Source organism: Nannospalax galili, unplaced genomic scaffold (genome assembly GCF_000622305.1).
Source record: "Nannospalax galili isolate Female #2095 unplaced genomic scaffold, S.galili_v1.0 scaffold541, whole genome shotgun sequence".
Lineage (NCBI taxonomy): Eukaryota > Metazoa > Chordata > Mammalia > Rodentia > Spalacidae > Nannospalax > Nannospalax galili.
The window spans coordinates 1,348,006-1,371,768 of NW_008345054.1; the positions used below are offsets into that span (position 1 = coordinate 1,348,006).

The window sequence follows — 23,763 nt, forward strand, 5'->3', positions numbered from 1 at the left end:
TCCCTCCCTCACAGGACCATATAAGTGCCTGGAAGCTGCCCCTCTCCTACACAAAAGCCAGACAGTGTTGTTTCTCTGCCTCCCCAGCTGTGACATCACATCATTCATTATAGTCTCCTGGGGAGCTGGCCTTACCAGTGGGAAAACATGTGTCCTGCTTTTGACTGACTGGCCCTGGGGTAGAGAATGTGAGTTCTTCATAAATTGGGCCATTACCTGAGAGCTGCAGGGATTTTAACAACTGTGGCTAAGATTACTTCCAGTATTCCTCTGGTACAGCAAGTGACCAGAGAATACTAGTATGGCCTCTATTTTGCAAATCAGGAATCAGCTACTTGGTCATCTTCCAAGACAAGAAAATGCTTCCTAGTTTAGAAGATTGTTTCTTGGTCAACTAAGGCCAATATGCTAAACAGAGCCCCAAGCAATAGGAGCAGAGTCTCACTTTTTTTTTTTTAGATTTCTCTTCCTAAAGTGATCAATTACAAGTAACCCAGACCTGATCAGCCCAACGTGGGCATATCTTGAAATCCTCCCTTCAAATGTGAAGTCTGTCAGGATGGGCATTCTCAACTTCAGGACCACCGACTTTAAGGGCTGGATAATCTTTGCTGTGGAGCATTCCGGGGCTGTGAGAAGTCAGTTACATTCCTGGCCTCTTTCAACCAGATAGATGGCAGGAGCACTTTTACATGTCTCCAGGTATCAGGCAGTATCTCTTTAGGAGATTAAATCACCCTTGGTTGGAGGGATTTACTACACCTGGAATACAGTTTCTTTTCGTGATAGCTGAGTCTAAATCAGAGATGGTAATCCAAGACCAGACTGGATTAGCACATGGGCTCCAGCAGCCCTGGAAGACACCGACAGTCTGGAGCATCCACTTTCCTCTCTGGTGGATTGAAACTATGAAAGGATTGCTTGCTGGGATCTGTGTCACTTATAGACTGTGTGATGATTTTTTGACTGCTTATCATGGCCCAACCTAATACCGAAAGTTATGTGTTAGAGCAGGTTTACCAAACTTGAATTTGTCACTAATAAATGGTATTTATGTGCCTATTTTTCTCAGAGAGAAGTCAAAAATGTCTTTACTTGTTCTGTGGTTCTGAAGGTTGCCTAACTAGTTGTAGTGATGGAGAAACTGAGGGTTACAGAGAAGTTAGGAATGAACCGTAGAACAGCTTGCATACATAACCTTTTACCCAAGCAACTTGGAAATCTACACTCAAAGGGATCTCTCAGATTAATAATATTTTTCAGAAACATCTGTTGGAGAGAATAGGGTTTGTTGTTTTCAAACTAATTGAAACCATTTTGAATGTATTAAATATATCTAGTGTATTAATTGGCGTAGGGGTCTTTAGTTGAAAATATGCACTTAGATTGATGTGGTCTTACGTTCTTAATTCTCCTACAATTTCTACATACCTTGTCTACGATAATATTATGTTACTCCTCCAACATGTATACACTTCTATTAGTTTTTTCTTGCCAGAGTCTAAACTTAGTATACATTTGTGTGGCATTCTTTTCTTAGAGAAGATATTAATTTTTTCCTAATTTTCATTACAATGCCAGTAAAAAGAATTAAGATGAATTGACTTTAAATTTTCTCTTCCATGTCAATGATATATTTTGTTCTGGAATCACAATTTTACAATTTTAAACAAATCTCTACAGTATCATTTTAAGAAAAATGGAGTGTACTTTTGCTGACCTTCAATGACATTATCTCTGTGAAAAGCAGCACTTTCTTGAAAACTTCTCCAGCACTTTCCGTGGCCTTAATTGACAACAAATCTCTCGGCAGTTGCTACTAAGCAAACATGAGTGACTCCTGGACTTATGCATTGAGGATTTGTTTTTAAACATTGTTATGGTCTAAACCTTTCCTTGACTCTACTTTTTAGGGTAGTACATGCTACTATAAACCAGTTAATAGAAGAGTTAACCTATATATTAGTTTTTGAGCAATTCTTTTTTTTTAAGACTAAGAAAAGCATTACGAACAATTCAGATGCAATTAGATTAAGAGGTCCTGGTCAATTTAAAGGTGTCAGTGCTAAAACCTACACAGAACCCAGGCAGGGACATAGTCAAAGGCAAAAGTCAAAAAAAAAAATTCTGGGGGGCCTGGAGAAAGCTCAGCAGTTAAAAGTACTGGCTGTTCTTGCAGAGGATCCAGGTTCAGTTCCCAACACCTATATGGCAGCTAACAACCATCAGTAGCTGGTTCCAGGAAATTCAACACCCTATTCTGGCCTCCATGGACACTGTTCACACATGGTATACTTGTATACATATAGGCAAAACACTCATAAATATAAAATAAATAAATAAACAAATGTTTTTTTTTTTTAAAAAAAAAAAAAAGCTCTCCTGTAACTGTGTTGAGTCACCTGTCTTCCTGTTCAGGGAGGCCATGGAGACCCCATCAGATAGTGTCCAGTCTACAAAGAGGATGGTAAACTCAGAGAAAACATTTCCTCCATGCTTCCAAGTGAAGCCAGCCATGGTTGAGTAGGACCTTTGACTTATCTTCACATAGATGGAAATGGTAAAAGAAAGGAGACAGGGGCTCCTCCCAAGCCCATGTGACCCCTGAGGAACAGATCCTCGAAGAACCTTAAGTGTAAAAATAAATTGGTTTATTTACTGTATGGTCTTAAACACCAAAAAGGAAAGTATAACCAAAGATTAAAGTGATCAGTATATTTCTTTAAGAGATCAAGGGATTACACTTCCCAGACATTAGACTTAAGTCCATATAAAATGTTATTTAGACAATTATTTCTCATTGATGATTTTGTTTTTAATCACAAAGTGCTGCTCAGACGTAAGACTTCAAATCTTGGTCTACAATACTGTAGTGCCCACCTGCAGCTAAGGGAGACAACCCACTGTTGTTCTAAAATGATGACTTTTGTTTTCTCCCCCTATCTAGAAGCCTTTGTGAGGGAACTGACACTGATTCTAGCTACTACAACAGCTATCAAAGTGCCTGAAAACAAATCCTGAGTCTATCACTCTTGAGTCCAGCCTTGGCAGACAAAAGAAAAATGAGGAAGAACCCAATGGAGGGATGTTTTTAGAAGCCCTTGTCAAGAAATTCCAATGGACTCTCATACGAACATTTGAAAATTGCCCTGTTCTGACTTTTTTCTAGTTCCCTATCTAGAACTTGTAATGCTAATTACTCTCGCCTTTATGTCTCCTTCACATCTCCTATTCATGATTCAAGGACTTTCTTTTCCCTCTACAGATAAGAGTCATGCAGTTTGGCAGTCTTTTAGACAGACCCACTGAAGGGGTACCCCAATTGTCTCACCCTGCATCCCTGTTCAGCATGGAAGAAGCCAGAGCAGTCTGCATCCTGATTCCCTATCAGCAATTTGGGTAACCTCTTCAGGGGATGGTGTGATAAGAATAGGAGGTAGGAACTGGCTAGACAGTTAGGGTAAAAAGACCCCAAAGTAATGTAGCCAGTTTCTTGGCTAAAAGTCTAATTGTCCTTGGGCCTCTTAGCAACATATTCTGTTCCAAAGGCCAAAAATGTCAAAAGTGTTTGGGAGCTCTTATCTAATCCCTAAAAGATTTTAGGGTTACCTCTTCAGAGAGGGGAATGTTAGAGTAGCAAGAAGCCCCATAAAAAAATTTAAAAAAAAAAGAGTACACAAAGTTGTTAGGATAAAGTGATGGAAGCTATGGGAGGAGTTGGAGGGGAAGGAGTGGGGGGTGTGGATTTGATTAAAACACCTTATATGCATGTGTGAAATTCTCAATAATTTTTTTTAAAGTTAAAAATAAAAAAAGAGCTCTAGTTGGCCAGTGTCTGTTTAAACCCATAAATGTACTAAGAATAAACAATAAGCTTATTAGTCCATTACCACATTAATTTTTCTTCTTCTTTGATTTTTTTAATATTGGCAGCAATATAAGATCTTTCAGAGCAAAATTTTTAAGCAATGTATCTAAGTATTTCTACAAATCAGCATATAGCCTAGACAAGAGTCTTATTCCCTATTGGCAAAAACTTTTTTCAAGACCTATTTTAAAGTTATTTTTTTTTATGTTTCTTTCAGATTCATGAAAATTTTCCTTACAATTGTCATTACATTTTAGTTAAATTTCAATTTCCAGCTTCCTAATCAGAAAGCTTGTATTATTTAGTCCCAAATAAGTTAAAATCTAACATGAATAGAGCTAAGACACATGAATATGTGAAAAATCTTTGCCAAATGAACTGAACAGTCACAATCAACTGGTTTGAACTGTGAGCTATGTTTGAGTCACATTCCCTAAAACTAAAGATCTTCTACACATCCATGTGTCTCAGAATTCTTTCTATGTTTATGAAGAATAAATAATCCCACAATAAAGCTCCTCCAAAAGATTCAAAGCTGTACCCCAGGCTTCTCCATGTGTCCAGAGGCAGAGGGTAAGGAGTAGAAGGTTGGCCACCCAAGGGAGGCAGGGAAGAGACCACCACTCACCATCACTGCAGGACGAGATACTGAGTAAACGGCAGGGTTGCCCAGGGCAGAATCCTCAAAGTAGCTCATTCTGTTGTGGCACCTGTGCAGGAGAAAGTGTTGGCTGAGCCACTGGCTACACACAGATATAGGGACATGAATCCCCCCAAAGCATCTGAGTCCTAGACCTAGGTGTCTCCCTAGGAACAACTAAGTTCACTTCTTTGTGAGGCAAAGAAGTAAACAGAATTCAGAAAGTAGGTGACCAACCCGAGGGACACAGTGAGGTAGACCCCAGCCATAGTCAGGCAGCCTGGGTCACAGACTCTATGTGCTGCAGACAATGCAGTGACAGGGTCTATAAAGGGTAACTTGAAACTTTCTGGACTGGAACCAAATCATATCTTTCAAAATAAGATCTTCATTCATTTATCACCTGTTTCTGCCTATTCCTGGCACATAACAAGAATTCAATACAGAATAGCAATTAATGAAGGACTACATAGAAACTGAATTAGAGAAAATAAAAATGGAAAAATCTTCCCTGAAGAGCTCCCTCCACCCCCATCTCCAACCAGGCAAAGAGACTGGACAAATTCGTCTGGTATCAGGAGAAGGGCTAGAAAATAACTCTTGTTGAGAGCTATTATCTCTCTTGGAGGACCGAATGGTAAGAATGTTTACAGAATGTTCTAGCTTGAAGGAATTTTCCAGCTAACTGCCAGTCATCAGGAAGATCATTGATATGTCAAAATTTCTGTTGACCTGAGTGCTCTCTAGAGTATACAAGTTCACACACTTTCAAAAATTCAATACTGCACATAAAAATATGCCTTTCAGGCCAGGCGTGGTGGCACAAGCCTTTAATCCCAGCACTTGGGAGGCAGAGGCAGGGGGATCTTTGTGAGTTCGAGGCCAGCCTGGTCTACATAGTGAGTTCCAGGCCAGTTGGGGATACAAGGAGACCCTGTCTCAAAAAGACAGAAAAAAAAAAATGCCTTTCTTAGGAGATTTAGATTACATTTCTAGGCCTATCATTCAGAGGCTGAATGAATCCCTATTGTTAGGAAGTGTCCTTTCAACTCATTGCATTCAAGTTACTACCTGTCTTTCTCTCCATTCCTGTGTACACTTAAAACAATCAACATATTTCAAGAAAAATAGAAAGTACTAAGATGGGTTTTGTTCTAGTCTGTTTTCTATTGCTGTGATAAAACACTGACCAAAACCAACCTGGGGTGGACAGAGTTTATTTCATCTTACGGAGAGGTCAAGGCAGAAGTTCAAGCAGGAACTGAAGGAGAAACCATGGAGGAACACTGCTTACTGCTTCCCAGGCTCTCCTTCAGCTATCTTTCTTATACATCCCAGGTCCACCCAACTGCCTAGGGATGGTACCGCCCACGGTGGGCTGAGCCCTCCTACATCAATTAGCAATCAAGAAAATACCCCACAGACAGGCCCACAGGTCAATGTGATGGAGGCGATTCTTCCATTGAGGTTTCTTCTTTCCAGTTAGGTCAACTTAACAATCAAGATTAGCCATCACAGGTTTTATGTTCAATTTGCAGTTCTGGTTCACTATCTTGATAGCACATGATGAAGAATGACAGATCTACTTTCACATAAAGTATATCTACATGATACAGCTAAACAGGCTTTGCAATACAAAATTGTACTAACAACTTCACCCACTTAGCCACTAGTATCAATCAAGGACAAGGCTTATAAGGCAGAACCTAACCCAGAGCTCTGGATTTTTTTGTTTTGAAGTACTTTGCCTTGTTAAGATATCTTTTCTCTTCAAAGTTCAATACAGCCCAAATAACATTAACAAAAATTAATTAAATAAAAATTAATTAACTAAGCAATCTAGGTAGCTAGGCTGTGTTCATTAAGAGTTCATCTGCGGTTCCTAGGGCATCCACCCCACTGTACCACAAGGCCCTAGGACACACACCCCAGTGGGTGGGACTGAATGGTAGAAGTACATTGCAGGGCTGGAGAGCTGGCTCAGTGGCTAAGAGCACTTGCTGCTTTTGCAGAGGACTGGGGGTTCAGTTCCCAGCACCCACATGGTGGTTTCACAACTGTCCATAACTCCAGTTCCAGGAGATCCAGTGTCTTCTTCTGGCCCTGCAGGTCTTCCACACATGGTATACTTATACTCATGCAGGCAAAACTTTCATAAACACAAAATAATTTTTTAAAAGAAAAGGCTATTGTTACCACTTGTCAGTGGGTGTCAATTCAGTGTTTCTTGCTAAAATTAATGAACAGCTACCCAGTCTCAGTCTCTGAGCTGGATACTTATGGAGTAGGAACAAGGTCCACACAACACAGGTCAGCACAGAACAGGTCTGTCCTGACCACATGTTGTGAGAATAGTGTCCAGGAGCTCAATGGCCCTTTCCCCACTAAATAATTCTGTGTGTTTTACCTGAAAATTAATTTTTAAATGTCCAGGCATGAAAGAAAGAATGCTGCTTCACAAGAGCTATTCAACCTGCTGATTTCCCTCTAAAAAGTACCACAGATCTCCTCTGTCCATCAGGTCTGTTCCTCATTCAGCAACTAGACAGCAGGCTTCCTTTATTGGGAATTTACTTATTCTGTCAATAAATAATACTATGTGCCTACTATGTACCAAGCATGTTGTGGGCCCTTGAGACACACTAGCAAACAAATACAGATTCCTGACCTCCTAGGCCTTGGCTTCTACCAGACTCAGGGTTAAAAGGCTATAGCTTCAGGCCATGGAGAAGACAGATCCACGTGTAACTGTAACATATCATGATCGGTAGTTTGCCAAAAATATGGAAAAAATAAGCAGGGGCCGGTTCTGCAGAACACAGGGAATAGGAAATCATGGAAGATTGCACAGAGTGAGGTGTGAGCACATGGCTCTATGAATCATCTAGACTCCCACAAGCAGGAAAGGACCTTCTGCAGGCCTAGTTTACTTACACATCTGTAAGAGAAAGGACTTTGGGAATTGGCAGCAGTGTCCTGGAGCCCAGCTCAAAGACACCAAGAGTTTCTGTCTGCCCGCCAGACAGCATGCCCCCTCATAGCAACACACTTGGAAAGTGGTTCAGTGGAAACATGTTTTCTCTTCCAGTTGATGGAGGGAGGGAGGAAACCTCTGGCCGAACATCTGGTGCATTCTGTGCTGGACCATACTCTCCACAACATGAATGACACTTCCCCTGGGGAAAAGCCCTTTGCCCAGGGAGGAAACTGAAAAGAGGGAGTTGCCAGAGATCTCAAGGGCTCTCATCTCAGGAAATAACTCTGGGACAGAAAAGGATTGCTGCTTCATTATTTTTTTGGAGAAAGAAAAAAAGGACCTGTCCTCTTCCAAGTTGTAGATTATGACACAAAACAGCTGCTGGAGGTCTAAGCCCTTTCTGAAGATGTAAGAGAAGTGTTTGGAGTTTTCTGTGTTCGAGCTTGTTTTTTTCTCCCCTTGGCTTTTTGGCCAAAGAGACTTCCCTCCCACATGACAACTGCTTGAACATCAGCTGGACTTGAACATTTTGTCTTGGCCTTGCACATGTATATTACTTAAATAGAAAACAACTGTGTGAGTTTAAGATTTTCTCCCCAGCTGAGAAGCGGCCCTGAGACCTGTCTGAGTGTAGAAATGATTTGAACACTTAGCAACAGCAGATCATGCATAGCTAAATTCTCCTCAATGGAACCAACATAATCCAAGTGGCAAAGCAGATGCAGCCCAATGAATTGAGACTTCCAAGCTCATGCACCCAGCCTTCCACATTACCTCCATCTCCTTAGCCCACAGGACCCCAGTGAATCATCCATTGACCTGCACTATGAACTTGATGGTTCTCCCTCCCCTGCCCATCTTGAGGTCCACTACTACTGGTAATGCCCTCCACCCTCAGGTGCCTCAGGAACAGCCTCCTGGAGGCTTTCAGCTGGTCTCAGAAGACCTCGCTGCCTCCACCCTTCACTCAGCCACTCTTACCCCAGCCAGGACTTGTGGCTCCTTCCCAAAGTCTCCAGCATGTTATCTGCACATTGTTTGCACTCACCATACTGGTCTACCCACATCTGTTTCTACTTATCTCTTCCACTAAATTCTGAACTACTTGAAGGTAGGCATCATGTCTTTTTCACTCTGCATGACAGAAACGGATTGTTTTTGAATCTGTGGATGGATGAATGGATGGATGGGTGGATGGATGGATGGATGAACTGTTCTCATAAGACTAAGAAAGGAAAAGATGGATCAGATGGGAATGCATTCATTTTTCAAATTGGAGAATCTGAATAGATCACAGATCTGGCTAAAAAAATACATGAAATGACTTTGTTCCGTGTCCATCTCTAAGCAGAATCTGCTTCCTTCTGTTCATGCGGCTATTTATGTAATGCCACCTTACCTAAGAAGCCTTTCTCCCTCTGCCCTATGCAAGTAGCTGCACTGGCCACTGGGAGACTTAGCTGCTTATCACCTCCTCCAAGCCCCACCTCATTAGAATTCAAGCTCCCCAGAGTAGGCTTTATTTAATCTATTCCTTCTTCCTTTGCCTCACCTCCCCCAGGTCACTCAGTCTTTGCAAGTGGCTAGCGCACACATAAGTGCTGAGGATCAGAGTCTAAGTTAGAAAACTTACACGCAGCCTGCAGCTCATGTCAGTCCCCCTTTCAAATGAGGAAGAAGACTGAGACCTCACTGTCACTTGGCCCAGCCAGACCTGACTAAAAGGTTTGGCTTATGGGAGTGTCTCGTAGTCAATGAAACCTTGTAGAACTAGTTTCCCATTTTCCTCTATAGAGTTCTGTTCCCTGTACTATGTGGCCACTTCAACTTCCTCCTCCAGAGGCCTTGCAACCCTCCTAGGCTCAGCAGACTGACAGTCCCTCTCACCTAAGTCTCACCAGGGTAGATGGGTGGAGTGACACACTAAGTAAAGAGAAGATTAGGGAGCAAGAGGTATCTGTAAAGTCAAGACAACTAAATAATAGGAGATCTGGAAGATACAGTCCTCAATCAGGGCAGAATCCAATTCATACAGTTCTGCCCTGCTTGATTCTCTCTAGATAACATAATATCAGTCAAGGGTTTTTTTGTTTTGTTTTATTTTTTGGTTGTTTGGGGTTTTTTTGAGACAAGATCTCACTGTGTAGCTAGCCCTGGCTGGTCCAGAATTTACTATGTAGACCAGGCTGACCTCAAACTCACAGAAATCCACCTGCCTCTGCTTCCATAGTGTTGACACCAAAGGCATGCACCACCAAGTCCAGCTTAGTCATGGTTTTTAGTTTTAAGGGACCTGCTCTTAAAGGAAACCTATGTCATTAAGTAAATAACCTGGTAAACTACACTTTGAATTTCCTATTATTTCCAGTCCACTGTGGTGGCAACACACATATAATTCCAGCACTCAAAAGGTTAAGGCAGGAGTATAGTAAGTTCATGGCCAGCCTGGGCTTACATAACGAGGACCCATTTCAAAATAAATAGACAAATCTCTTCAAATTATTTTTTAACAAAATAACATTTGTTGCAAATTTTTAAAAACTCAGATACTCTAAAATCATCCATTGCTAAAATATCTGGGTGCTTAAATACACATCTTGTATTTTTTTAATGAGCCCCTTACTGTTGCACATTTGCTTTATTTCCAATTCTTTGTCATTATAGAGCTTTCTAAAATATTTTTAATTCCTAAGTAAATGCCTAAAAGGAAAGTATTATTTGGACAATGTGTGTCTTCTATATTTTAATATTTACTAATAAACTGCATCCTGTAATAGATAAGCAAAAATTATATTGCTACTGATAAAAATATCAATTTTTTTACAAAGACAGCATCTTTTTGTATAGCCCAGGCTGGCCTGGAACTCTCTATGTAGCCCAGATGTCTAATCCCTGATCTTCCTGCCTTCACCTCCCCCAGTGCTAAAATAAGAGACAACCTCAGGCTGGCACTGTGTTCTGAGTTTTAACTCACCCTAATCTTATCATGAATAAGACTTATGCGTGTATGAAGATTACCATACAGGATATAAAAATGAATGACGCTGTGACAAAATGTATCTAGCTTTTTTTCAGATCTTTTTCTCTTGGAAAGCCATACAAAGTTTGATCAAATTACAATTAGCATTTCTCCTGTCAACAATTGGACATTTAAAAGGAACCCACTCTAAACAGAAGCATCTTAATCAGACTCAAACCAACAACCATATTATCAAGACTGCATTTTTAAATATTCAGTATATAGGCCTTGAATTCTTTTATTATTGAATGCAGTCATTCCTTGGTACCTGTGAGGAACTAATTCATGCACTCTCCATCCAGACTACCAAAATCTGCTGCTGATACTCAAGTCCCTTAAATCACGTGGCCAAAGTTTTACATGGAAGCTATGAACATCCTATATGCTTTAAAACACCTTTACCTTACTTACAATACCAAACACAATATAAGTACTATTTCAGCAGCTCCTGTAATGCATTTTAATTGACAGTTACAAGGTAAAAAAGTCTGCAGATGTTCAACATTGATGTAATATGTTGAGAACAGTTTTGATTTACAGCAGGTTGAATGGAAACAGAGGTCTGACTATACCATATAGATATATTTTGAAAGGTTTAGAATATCATCTCTCCCAGGAAGCGTCCTCTAAGGTTCCTAAACTCTATGATCATCCTGATCTTCCTCCTATGAGTGACACTAAAATGCAACAAAGATATGATACTCTGTTGTCCTTAGGTCTTCAGTCTTGGTCTATTTGAAAGAAAAGACCATGTCTTTTTAGATGGTACTTGACAATCATTCAATGTGCGTTTGTTGATTGTGTGAGGATAGTGCTGGAGCTGTATCCAAGAGGATGCAGATCTCTTTGGGACAAAACTAAGTCACTACCTATGATGAAGGGTGTTCACTTGCCATGCTAGAACTCAGGCTTCTTAAATGTTAACTACAACAGAGAGGGGCTCAGGTATATGAATACTATCAAAGGACATTTAAAAAAATGTTAACCAGAAACAAGATTATATTTTTACTTATTTATTTTTATGTGTTATGTGTATAAGTGTTTTTCCTGTGTGTATGTAAGTGCACCCGTGTTATGAAATGCCTGTGGAGGCCAAAAGAGGGCATCAGATCCCCTAGAACTGGAGGTACAGACTGTTGTTAACATATTGGTACTGGGAATGAACTGGGGTCCTCTGAAAGAACAGCCCGCTCTTAACCACTGCGCCATCTCTCTAGCCCCAAACAAGATATTTATCTCTAACCTAATTTGTGTACCACATTGATACTTTGTCCACCCATCATTTCCTGATTCCCACAAATAGTCCATGGTATTTCTCAAGTCATTTTAGTTCATATCTCCCCTGATTTGTCAGTACAACAAAAGCTACCATGGTCAATCCTTTAAAAAATCAAATTTAAGAAAGTTCACATTCAGATAATGTAACATTCTTCACCCCTATCTGAGGAAACTTTGTTGTTATGTAGAGACAAAAGGAGAAAGAAAGGGAGAGGGAAGAGAGGGAGCTGGTTAGAGTTGAAAGTGGTCTCTCTGCTTACAAAGACCCTTGTTTTCTTGAGTAAGGATCCCATCATTATAGTACTAAACATTCCATCTTACTTTAAGTGGTGGTATTGACCAATAAAGACCACGTTCTGAATTCTATGTGCTCCCCCCCTCCTCCTGAGTTTTTGTCACCTACTCTTTCACAAAGCTCAGAGGCAGCAGCTACTCAGTATAATTAACATGTCTTCTTTCTCCTTACCTTTACTGGTAATTATCCCTAACCCTTTCTTAAATGGACTCATATCCATCTCCTATTTCCCTCTCCAAATTTCTAATTAAGCATACCATTTTCCAAGTTCTATATGAATAGATCCTAATCTTTCCTACAATACTAAAATGGAATCATGTCACGGTATTTAATAATATTTAATAATATATTGTTTTGTCCTTCTTCAGGGCACAGGTGACTAATGTCTGCTGGTGAAGGATAAAAGGTGGTTTTACTCTGGAACACCGTGGCCTTCTAGGAAGCAAGAGGTGTTTTGTAGATGATTTTTGCATTCCTTCTGGATAGTAAAAGCATCTTAGGATCACACTGCTGGAATGCACTGTTAACAACTGGCATTAAAGTTCTGCTGAGCCCTGCCCCCTCTGGCAGTATGCAAATTGAACTAGAACAGTGCAAACCCTAGTCTCTAAAACTTGTCAGAAATTAGCAATCAGCTGCTTCTGGTTATCCAGTTTACCTGTGGGAGTATTTCATAATAAAAGTGGCTTCACTGTGCACTAATGCTATTGTTCCTCAATCCAGTGTTTAACCAGGATAGTCAACAAATGATCACATTTGACCTTCGCATGTGCTCCGGAACTATGGACCAACCAAGTTCTGATAAATAACGGAATAAACCACAGTTGTTTTACACTTAGAACATGGAGCTGAGAAAGAACAGTGTGGAAGAATGACGTGAACTCTTTCTTCACAACCATGGATGTATTAGAGGTTAGAGTGGAACATTTTCCTGGCCAAGTCAAAGCCAAAGAAGGATTACAAGATTGAAAATATCAACTCTCACTCAATGGTTACTGCTAAAGAAATCCCTCAAGAGGCTGGAATTTTAAATAAATTTTTTCAACCCATAGTGTCTGGACTGCATTTAGAATCTACAATTTAACTCGGGGGTCTTGCTCTGAAGGTATTCTCAACCAAACTGAGTGATGCCATAAATAGAGAGATTGAGGGAACTAAAGGGGACCAGATACTTTTAGTATTGCCCCTCAAACTGAATTAAAGGACACCAGCTGACTTAGATCTCTCAAATCTGGCAGCAACATCTTGGGCTATGTCTGATTACAATTTTCGTGGTGGAGTTTCATTTGTTTTATTGCCCAAATTGTAAGGATCCAATTTCCCAGCATAACGTTTAACAGCTTTCTGGCGGTCTGCTATAAAGAGAGGTTTTGCAAAGTCAATGACTTTAAGGCCTGGAAAAATACTCATCAAATCAGTTGATTTTTATTTCAATGAGCTAAGGCGAGAGAGCTGAGGTGTCTAGCAAGGCCTTCGAGTTACCATACTGTGAGCAGACCCAGTGCGCCTTCCTGAGAGTACTGTCATGGCCAAATTTCTTAGCCTCGTAGCCTTCGTTTCTTCAACTATAAAAGGGAGATAATCATGCCAAGCCTTTGAGGATTATTAAAGAGGGTTATATAAAATAATATTTTGCAGCATTTCTTGTACATGGCAAAAATGGTCAATAAATCATAGTCTTGCTATTTACCAATACTGCCTGGAATTCGTTAGTAATAAAGATGAGTTTTAGTAGTTATACCTTTATTACATTAGTATTATTTTTATAGCCCAAGGCCACAGAGGTTACTTATTTAAGAATTATATGTAGCCAGGCATGGTAGCACATGCCTTTAATTCCAGCACTCAAGATGTAAAGGCAGCTCTCTGAGTTCCAGGCCAGCCTGGTCTACAAAGTGAGTTCCTGGTCACCAGCCAAGGCTATATACTGAGACCTTGTGGAGGGAAAAGGAATGGAAAACCTAGAATAGAACTCCCATGGTCTAAATCTTCATGTCTTTTTCTAAAGATGGCATTTAATCATCAAAAAAGATCCCCTCTCATGATCATAGGCACAGTGTCCTTAGTCAAGAATTTTTCAGGAGAGAGGAGTTGCAAATTTTAATGAAAGGCAGTCACCATGCACCATTGTTATGCATAAACCCAAGGAGCAAGCATTTTTCTTGCAGCTCCCACAAAGCTCGTGGAAACATTGCAGTACTGGGAACTATTGCAGCTTGCTGAGTTGAACCAACATCTTTTTTTATATAAATGGTCAGCTTTTGTGGGGTAACACGTGTAGCAACTAGCCGTAAATATACAGAAGTTAGCGCGCTGCTCTGGAAAGCACTGCGAGGGTTGGTTGGTTGGTTGGGACGTCCATCTTCGTGCTTCTGTAGCTGTCGCTGCTTGTGCTCTTAAGCACTGCCACCTAAACTATGAAGAACGTATGAAACTCCCAGATCGGGTAACAAAGCATGCTTCAGGCTCGGGCATGATCACGTGACACTGACACACCGACTGAGGCTCACTTGATCATACTTTGGAGCATTTTTAACAAGTTGAGTGCTAAGGAGGCAGAGCTACACAGGGACAGAGGGGAAGTCAACTTGTGCCAAGACTGGATATCAGTAGTCTTAGGTGCTGGGCACAGCTGGCCAGGAAGAACCGCCCATCTTAGGACATAGGAGCCTCTGGGTCTTTCCTGACAGATTACGGTCACAGCTACCACGGATTCTGTCTTTCTCAAGACACCCTGGTTTTAGTTCTTTAGCCTCTTAACCTACCTCAACAAGCTGAAGCCAGCTGTGTGGTCTATGCCAGGATCCCTTGAGTCCAGGAGTTCCAGGGAGAGAAATACAGGGAGATCTTGCCAGGAGGGAGAAAAGACTGGCTATAGGACTCTCCCCTTCCACAGGGGTCATTTAGAGACCACCATCCAGAGACATAAAAGATGATTTTGAAGATTGGCTTGCCATATTTTTTTAAACCCAAAGCTTTTCAGGAATTACTTGTTCTTGCAAATTTTAGTCCATCTGAAACTACTTTTAAATGAAAAAATTTTTAAATGTTTTAATCTTTTCCTCACAGAAGATATACTCCTGACATTGACACTAAAAGTTCCCTGCTTTATTCCAGCAAAGAATGCTGTCTAGGCTGTCCCTGAATGTTCTAGAGCTGTACCTGAGCCTTGGCCACTGGAACAACATTAAACCTATCATCTTTTGCTTTGAGAAGAAAATAAGATAAAAAAAAAAAAACACTTAAGCATCCTTCCCTCAGTTCTAGAGACAATTTTTTGTGTCATTTGAACTCAGAAAGTATGCACAATGTATTGCAACATTTAAAAATTATATTCTCTTTTATTTTCAACTTTTTCCCACAAAATATTGCTTTCTGAAATAAATCTTATGAACTTACATTTTTCTTACACATATATTCTGAGCCCTCAACAACCGAGGCTGCGTACAGAGAAGAAACAGCTAAAAATCATCACAACAAGGGTGATTTACTCACTCAAGCAAACCACCTGTGGTCTTCCTTCAGCGTCAACAACTTTCTTAACAATGAATAGTTAACTTACAAATTCACCTTTGGAGAATAAGCCTGATTCACATTATCCTCCCATATACCTAGAAAAATCCAGACCAGCTTTGTCTAAGTGTCTCAGACTTCTTGGCTTCTGGTAACTGCAGTCGGTAACTGCATCACGTTCTCTAGATCCCCATCAGGATTCCATCAGAACTTGCCCTGCTGATTTAAATGAAGTTGTCCATGAAGAACACCTGTGAAACACACTGAGCAAGAGCTCAGTAAATTAGACCGCTCTCCTGCCTCTGTTGAAGGGGTCAGTTAGGTTAGAAGACAGAGTCCTGTAAAGCTACATTTCAGTAGAGATAAGGAAGCTGTGGAGATTATAAAAAAATGTGACATGAATCTCCACATCTAAATTTCTTTAGGACTGAAAAAACAAGAGTTGCCTCAAATGCCATTAAATTGCTATCTACCACATTACTGCCATTCAAATGCTTTTAAATTTCATAGAAGAAAGAAGGGAGAGGAAGGGAAGGATGAGGAGGGAGGGAGAAAAGGAGGAAGGGAGGGACGGAAAGGGGAGGAGAAAGAAAAGGAGCCCCAATTTCTGGGGTGTACCCATTTCTTCTACTTTTTCATGTTAACAACTGAGAAATTTGAATGTAATTAGAAAAGGACAATTGTTATTGGGGAAAATAATATGATCACCAATAAATAAAATCACAAAACCTCCAAACAAAAAGAAGACATGAAAATGGGGGGAGACTTACTGAGAAGGGTTCCAGTAGGAGAGGGAAAGGGTAAGAAAAAGATATGGGATGTGGGGGGGGGGGGGACTCATATATAAATGCATGGAACGGTCAAACAATTTTTTAAAAAGTCAGGTCCTGCAGAACCCTAGGGTGAGAAGTTTGCCAACACGATGAAGCTGAGTGGGTCACCACAGAAAACCTTGAGCCAGGTATGTCTTCATCATTTTTTTTTTTTTTTTTTTTTTTTTTGCCTTGCCAAGCCCTCCCCTAAGGACCTGCACCCACACACCCAGCTTTCTTAAGAGCATTCCCTCTGACTGCCCTGGCCCTATTACTCTTTTATTTTTCAAAGCTCTACACGGTTTATTTCTAAACTCTCCTCTTTGTGAACTAGGTGGGCCACAAATAATTACATGCATTTTAGAGATAAAGAAAAGGAAGCACACCGCGTTTATTCCATCATCCCTTTTTGGTTACAAACGCAATCTCCCATAAAGTCCCAAGTGCACATACACTTTGTGGACTCCAGAATCCAGCTCTGACCCTCCTGGCCTTTGAACTCCATCTTCCCCTGGAATTAGCAACTGGCGGGGGTGTGGGCTCAGTAGATCCTCCAAGGTCACAGACGGCCAGCTGTTGGAGGATTACCCTACTTCCCCAGCCTCCCCAGACTCTGCTCTAGCCCCTCCTGGCACCTTTAGCAACTAGCACCTGGGTGTAAGAAGCCAGTAAGGCTAAGAGCCCCAGCCGGTAATCACACTGGGCTTCCCACATCCTCTGCTGCGGAACCAGGAACCAGGACGGAAGAGGCTTCGCGGCCCCTGGGCTGTTTGTTATTCCACTACTGAGTTGGCAAGGATGAACTTGTTGATTTACAAGCAGCATGCTTCTTCAAATATTAATATTAATAACTACAATACCCGAACACATGAAAAGACCATTTCATCTTCAAAGCACTTCCCAGGCATTAACCCATTATAGCTCTGATTTGCCTCTGTTTTGGAACACCAGGTCACCTAGAGGAATACAGGCCACCCAGCCTGCCCTGTGTAATCCAAGCCTGCCAAGCAAAGGGGTCTCTCTCTGAATAAAAAGGTGAAGCAATCCAGACCATAGCTGGTGAAAGAGTTAAAGTGTCAGTAATTTTACAAATCAAAAAGGAGTTGCCAGAGAGCATTTCAGGATCTAAATTTCCTGTTGTTGAACGAATACCTTTTCTCACCCAGTTCTAGGCAATGATACAAAGTAAGAAGGAAAACCACCCTGAGATGAAAAAAAGAGAGAAAAGGATAGGAAAGAAGGGAAGCTTGGGATAGAAAGGTGGTAGCACATTTTTACAGTACAGAGAAGCTACACACAGTGCAGACAACCAGATACCAGCTACCAGCAAGTGGAGAGGAATTGCCTCACCCCCACTACCTCCCAGAGCAGTGCTGGGACCCAGCCCCTCAGGGCAGGGAAGAAAGCCCCTTCTGACTAGAGAGCCCCCCGCCCATCCACCGACCTACAGGGCCTTGCAAAGAACTGGTATGTCCTTGCAGATCTTAGGTCACAAGGCAAGGTAGTACAAACAGCCCACTAGGCTGGCTTGCCTTTGCAAGGTCCCAACCTGTAGCAATTTCCTCTTTATAGAAGGAATTCATTAAGTTACTAGCCAGGGAGGTGGGGGGAAGACAAAACAATAGACTAAGAATGAAGGAGGAAAAAGGAAAATTCTAAGGGGAACTACAGTTTGATTTCTCTGCAAGTCTCCAGTCTGCAAAGGATATTGGAATTTTGACATGTCATTTACAGGGATCTACAACGTAAGTGATTTTGCTTTTGGAAAAAAGTGAGAGTGTTGATTTTAAGCTAATCTAATGAGGCCAGGAAATAGTTTTAAAAAATATTATTAAACAATTGAATACATGAATATAGAAAGGTAAAAAGAGGAAAAGAAATCTGCTTTTGTCCTTAAAGTATCCATTAATTTACCCTTTAATTCCACAAGGGGCGGGGGGGACAGGAAAAGGAAAATGGAAGTGAAAAGTTTTCAGCAGAAACTCACCCCTCACTTAGTACTTTGCCGGAGAGACTGGTTGAAGAATAAAGTGAGCAGTCCGCAGCTCTCTCCAACTTCTACCTGCGGAATCCTCAGCTCCCGCTAAAGAGGATCCAGAGACCATAATGCTCCTAATAGAGCTGCCTCCTGAAATAGGGGGGTGTGGTCACACCAGGGAGGCTGGAGAAGAGGCGGTCTTCCAAGTGTGCTTGGCACCAGGGTAAAGACAAGAGGGCAGGCACTGTGGTTGAAAGAGAGAGTAAATAGTGTCGCTGACTGGGGCAGTGCCAAATCACACCTATTATTTTTATTCTCCAAGTTATACTTCAACTAAATATAACTGAGCAAGGGCAAAGTGAGGAGGGAGTGAGCCAAAAAGAGAGCTAGCTTTGCCTTACGCTACCTAAAGCATTAGACTGATGCTCTACTGGATATGTAACTGTTCCTGCTCCACATGGATCGACTCCCTCAGCAGAGCAATGCTCACCCAGATCATGTTATATCACCCTCCTTGGGTGTGGACGAGAGCTGACCAAATAGGAAGCTTGGATTTCTGAACTGTAAAGCTAAAGTGCCCCGTTACCCAAGCCTGACTTCCAGGATCCTCACCATTGTGAACTTACATGGCCCTGCTGCCTTCAGGTGACCCCTGCCGTAGGTGAACATTGGCATCCTTGGTTATTTGTATATGTCTCATTTTGAGAGAATGTGAGCACCATGAAAGTGTTGATGTGACTCCAGGTGGAAGCATACAGCCTTTTTGCTTCACATATCAGGACAATGATAAGAATGTCTCAGCAAAATCTCATTGCTATGAATAAGGTCATCATGTTTCTCCTTCATGGTATAACAGTGCCCCAGTGCAGATGATCTTGTGGTTAAAGCAAGATTTAATGTGTGTGTTTCTCTCCTGTGCTTTAACATGGCTTGGAAGACAAACCATGCTTTTCTCTTGCTTCCATCTGTTTAGCTTAATAAATGTCTTCATCAGGCACTGTTCTCAGTGCTAGAAATCTAACCAGATCATATCTCTGTGGGAAAAGAGATCCATAAGCCAGCCATCTCCAGAAGGCTGTGAGAGAAGTCTATGAAGCTAAGGATGCTTGCTCCAGCCTGTCCTCTTCAGCCCAATCAGTGTGTTCCAGCACACTGACCAGCTTAAAGAGCTCATGGTCAATGAAATTCATCACAGCTAATTACAGTCATGACCACTGTGTTTACGAGAAAAATGGAACCAACAGATTCTGATTCTTGTCCTAGGAAAGTAGATGGTGTAATTATTGAGGGTCTCTTTAGTCTGGACTTGTCTAAGTGAGTTTATGTACAGTCACCCTTTTGGACCTTAGCTCTACCCTCTGCTGCAACCTATCGTAGTACACAAGAGCCACTCCAGTGAAGCAGAAGAAGCCATCGCTGGCAAAGCAGGCCTAGAAAATGAGCGTCGAAACAGGGAGTTTTGTTTTAAACAACATCTTCAGAAATACACCACTGGATGGGTAGCCACATACAAAACAACAAAATGAAGTTAGACTCTTACTTCCAACCGTATTGGAAAATTAGAAGATGGATCAAAGATCTAGGCATCACAGTGAAAAAATGTAAAACTCATAGAGAAAAATATGCAAAGAAACAACATGAAAATTGATTTGTTAATGATTTCTTGGATAGAAAACCAAAAGCACAGGCAACAAAAGAGAAAAAAAGATGACGGGCTTCATCAATGGACACTATGAAAAACATTAAAAGGAAACCTACGGAATGTAAAAATATTTATAAATCACATATCTGACAAGGACCATCAAAATATACCCAGAACAATCATGACTCAGTAGCAACTACCTCAATGGAAAAGTGGGAAAACAATTTGGTAGACATTTCTCCAAAATAAATAAATGATTAATGTGTGAATACACAGCTAATGTTGCTAAGCATTAGGGAAATGCAAATTCAAATTACAATGAGATGCTACTTCACATGAGTATTCCCACTACTCAAGGAACAGAAAACAGTGGCATAATGTTGACAGCATTTGTGCATTCCTGGGGAGAATGTAAGAGGTGCTGCCTCTGCGAAAAACCAGTATGGAATTACCATTAGCATCACCAGATCCAGCAACTCTATTTCTATACACACAGCCAACAAAACAGGAAGCAGGAATGTAAATATATACATGTAGACCAATGATCGTAGCAATATTATTTTAATAATCAAAAGGTAGAACCAATCCAGATGTTTAGCCACAGATGAACAGGTTAGCAAATGTGGTATGTACATACAGTGGAATATTATTCAACCTTTAAGAGGAAGGTTCTGAAACATGCTACAACATGGATGACCTTGAGGACATTGTACTACATAAAATTAACCAGATATGAAAAAGGACAAATATTATATAATTCTAGCTACTTGAGGTACTTAGAATAGTGACATTCATAGACAGAAAATTCAACAGAAGCTAACAGGAATGGAGAGTTGAGAGGAGTTAGGGTAAAAAGGGACAGAGTTTCAGACAGGGAAAATGAAAAAGTTCTGCCAGTACAAGGTGCTGATGGTCATACAGCAAGTAACTACACTTTCTGCCACAGAACTGTGCAGTTAAAAGGAGTCTGGAAGGGCCCCCAGCTCCTCAGTCAATAACATGCTTGTGGTGTAAGCACATGGACCTGTGTTGAATTCCCAGCACCATATAAAAGCCAGGTGTGGCAGCCTGTAATCTCAGTGCCTGGGAAGTGGAGACAGGAGAACCCCTGGAGCTTGCTGGTCTGGCTGAATCTGCAAGCTGAGGTTCAAAAGAGAAACTGTCTCAAAAAATAGAGTTGAACATGAAGTAATTATGATGGTAAATTTTATGTGATATGTGTTTGGCCACAGTTTTTAAATATTACTCTGGGAGCTGAAGAGATGGCCCAGTCCTTAGGAGCACTGGTTGCTCTTGCAGAGGACCCAGGTTGGGTTCCCAGCACCCACATGGTGGCTAACACCATCCATAACTCCAATTCCAAGGCATCCAACTCCCTCTTCTGGCCTCTGCAGGCATTTCATGCACATGATACCCTTATATACAAGCAAGGAAAACATCTATACACATACAATAAAAATAAACCATTTTTTAAATTACTTTGTCTCAAAGGAGAAATTAGTGTTAAATAGACTTAATAGTAAGAAAGTGTTCTGATCATATAGATGACTCAGGAGAAGGAAAATTATCCTTTAGAAGAGGGTATAAGCTGAGGCTGGGGATGTGGCTCTCTGGTAGAGTGCTTGCCTAGCATGCACAAAGTCCTGCATTTGGTCCCCAGCACATCATACACTGGGTGTGTCTCAACCTGAAACCCAAAGGAAGATGGCTTGAACTAATGACAAGCAGCACACCATCCTCATGACATGACACTCCCAGAGCCTTAGTCAAGACTGGTTAATGATTCCAGCCAGCTTCACGGGGCTGTTGAAATCACAGTACAGGGGAGACTGTGTCAGCACAGACCTGAGACGGCAGTACTGCTCAATCTTTCTTGTGTCCTGAGATACTTAATTTGATGAGGAAGGGCCTCATTTGAGAACACAATATACTTTAAACTAAAAATGTTAAAATTCCAGCTATCTTGAGACATGCACACTATTTGATCCCATGTGGAGTATCCTAATTCCCTTTCTGTTCCTGTGATAAAATACCAAAAAGGGGAACTTAGGGAACAAGGGTTTATCTTTGCTCAAAATTCCAAGGCACAAACTGAGACAGCTAGTCACAGTCAAGTGCAGAGAGGTGTGGATACAGGCGTGTTGCTGCTCGACTCGTTTCACTCTTCTACTGCTCAGGGCCTAGCCCATGAAATGGTGCTTCCACATTCAGGATGGGTCTTCCCACTTCAGTGAACCCAGTTCAACAAAAATCCCTCACAGGCATGCCCACAAGACAATGTGATCTGGGCAATCAATCCTTCATGGAGACGCTTCCCAGGTGAGTCTCAGCTGTATCAAGTTGACAATTAAAGCTAACCGTAGCAGAGAGTTACACAGAAAAGAGCTGCTTGTTTCTCACAAATTTCTTTATTGCCTAGCTGAAGTGATGGAGGTCAATATAGTCGTACATAACTGAGGTAGAGATGCATCTATGAGTTTCCTGAGCAATGACTTCCAAGCTATGGCTGCGGATTATGTGAAGAAGCTCCTTCCCCTTTCTCATCCTAACAAGCTCTGAGCAAGGTAGTAACCCCTAAAGAGAAGGCAGTCAATTCCCGGAAACATTGCTTTATTGGATCTTAGCCCTTCCACTGGCCATCTTCCCTCACTTCCACTCCAAAATGTCAAATGCAGGAGTTCCTGTCCAAGCAACTTGCAATGGTTCTTTAAGCCACTCTGTACATCAAAGAATTAAGTCTGAAATAAAGATTATCATTAAATTTAACAAAATACAAACGAAATATTAATTATGGTACTTTGCATATTATCTCGTCTTTTCCTCCCTGTCTTTGGTGGGGAAAACCCTTTTGGTGCTTTGGAAGACTCTCTGTATACAGAAAAGCAATGTCTGGACAAAATATCAAAACAGTGGAGGCAACTCCAGACATCATTAGAAGCACAGTTGTCACAAAAACCGAAGAGGCCCCACAAGATAAGATGAAAGGAAAGTGAGGCATGGAGAACCTTTGTCTAGTCACACTCTAGCTCTGGAACTTCTTATCCTGTACTTTGTAAGGAATCGCTCTCCTTCACATGATCAAAAGCCAAGCTTCTGTCCTGAGCCCCAGATGGAACCACAGTGGCACACATGTGCTGTTCACATCTGGCACCCAGGCCCCTCTGCCTTCTGTGTGTGCCAGAAAGCCTATGTAGGGGAGAGATGAACTTCCTGGCATCATCCTTCCAGGACCTGGAATGTGTTGCACCATCCATTCTTGCCAGCATCAACTTTCTGCTTTGAACTTCCTCTCTACAATATGAAATGGGCTTGGCATAGGGCCCCAGGTGGATCCTCTACAAAGCAGCTTGGGTAAGATTTGTCAAAGATGCTTCATATTGCTCTATCCTGGCCTTTGAGCATCCTTTGGCACCTACAGATTCAGAGACTTCCAACATAGTAGAAGAGTGTGGAATGTTCTACCCCACTGAAGCCCCATCTCTCACCACCTCCTTCATTGACCTCTGTTTGCTTCTCTGTACTTTTTGTCATTTTGTTCTCCTACCCCAACCCATCGTTTTTCTCTCAAAATATCTTTCATTTTTTCACTCTGCCAATCTAGCTCCAGGACACCATCATTCTCAATGACAAGAGGAGCATATGGTTGTAGCATCTGCAAACAAGAGAGGTATAGATTTGAAACCAAGACTCTCCACCCACACTCCCCTTCATCCAATGTCATACTGAAAAGCTGTCCACCCC

At 41.4% G+C, this 23,763-nt stretch overlaps 1 protein-coding gene across 1 annotated transcript in view; it reads right to left on the reverse strand.

The window, feature by feature from the left end:
- The window catches only part of Ets1 (ETS proto-oncogene 1, transcription factor), a 126,633-nt gene extending 108,176 nt beyond the window's left edge, over positions 1-18,457 (reverse strand). Inside the window, exons 1-2 of the mRNA XM_008841361.2 lie at positions 18,390-18,457; positions 4,497-4,578 (exon numbers count right to left, since the gene is read on the reverse strand). Coding sequence (XP_008839583.1) covers positions 4,497-4,565 — 69 coding nt within the window. The 5' untranslated portion in view covers positions 4,566-4,578; positions 18,390-18,457. The remainder of the gene's footprint in view (positions 1-4,496; positions 4,579-18,389) is intronic.
- Between the last annotated feature and the right edge of the window lie 5,306 nt (positions 18,458-23,763).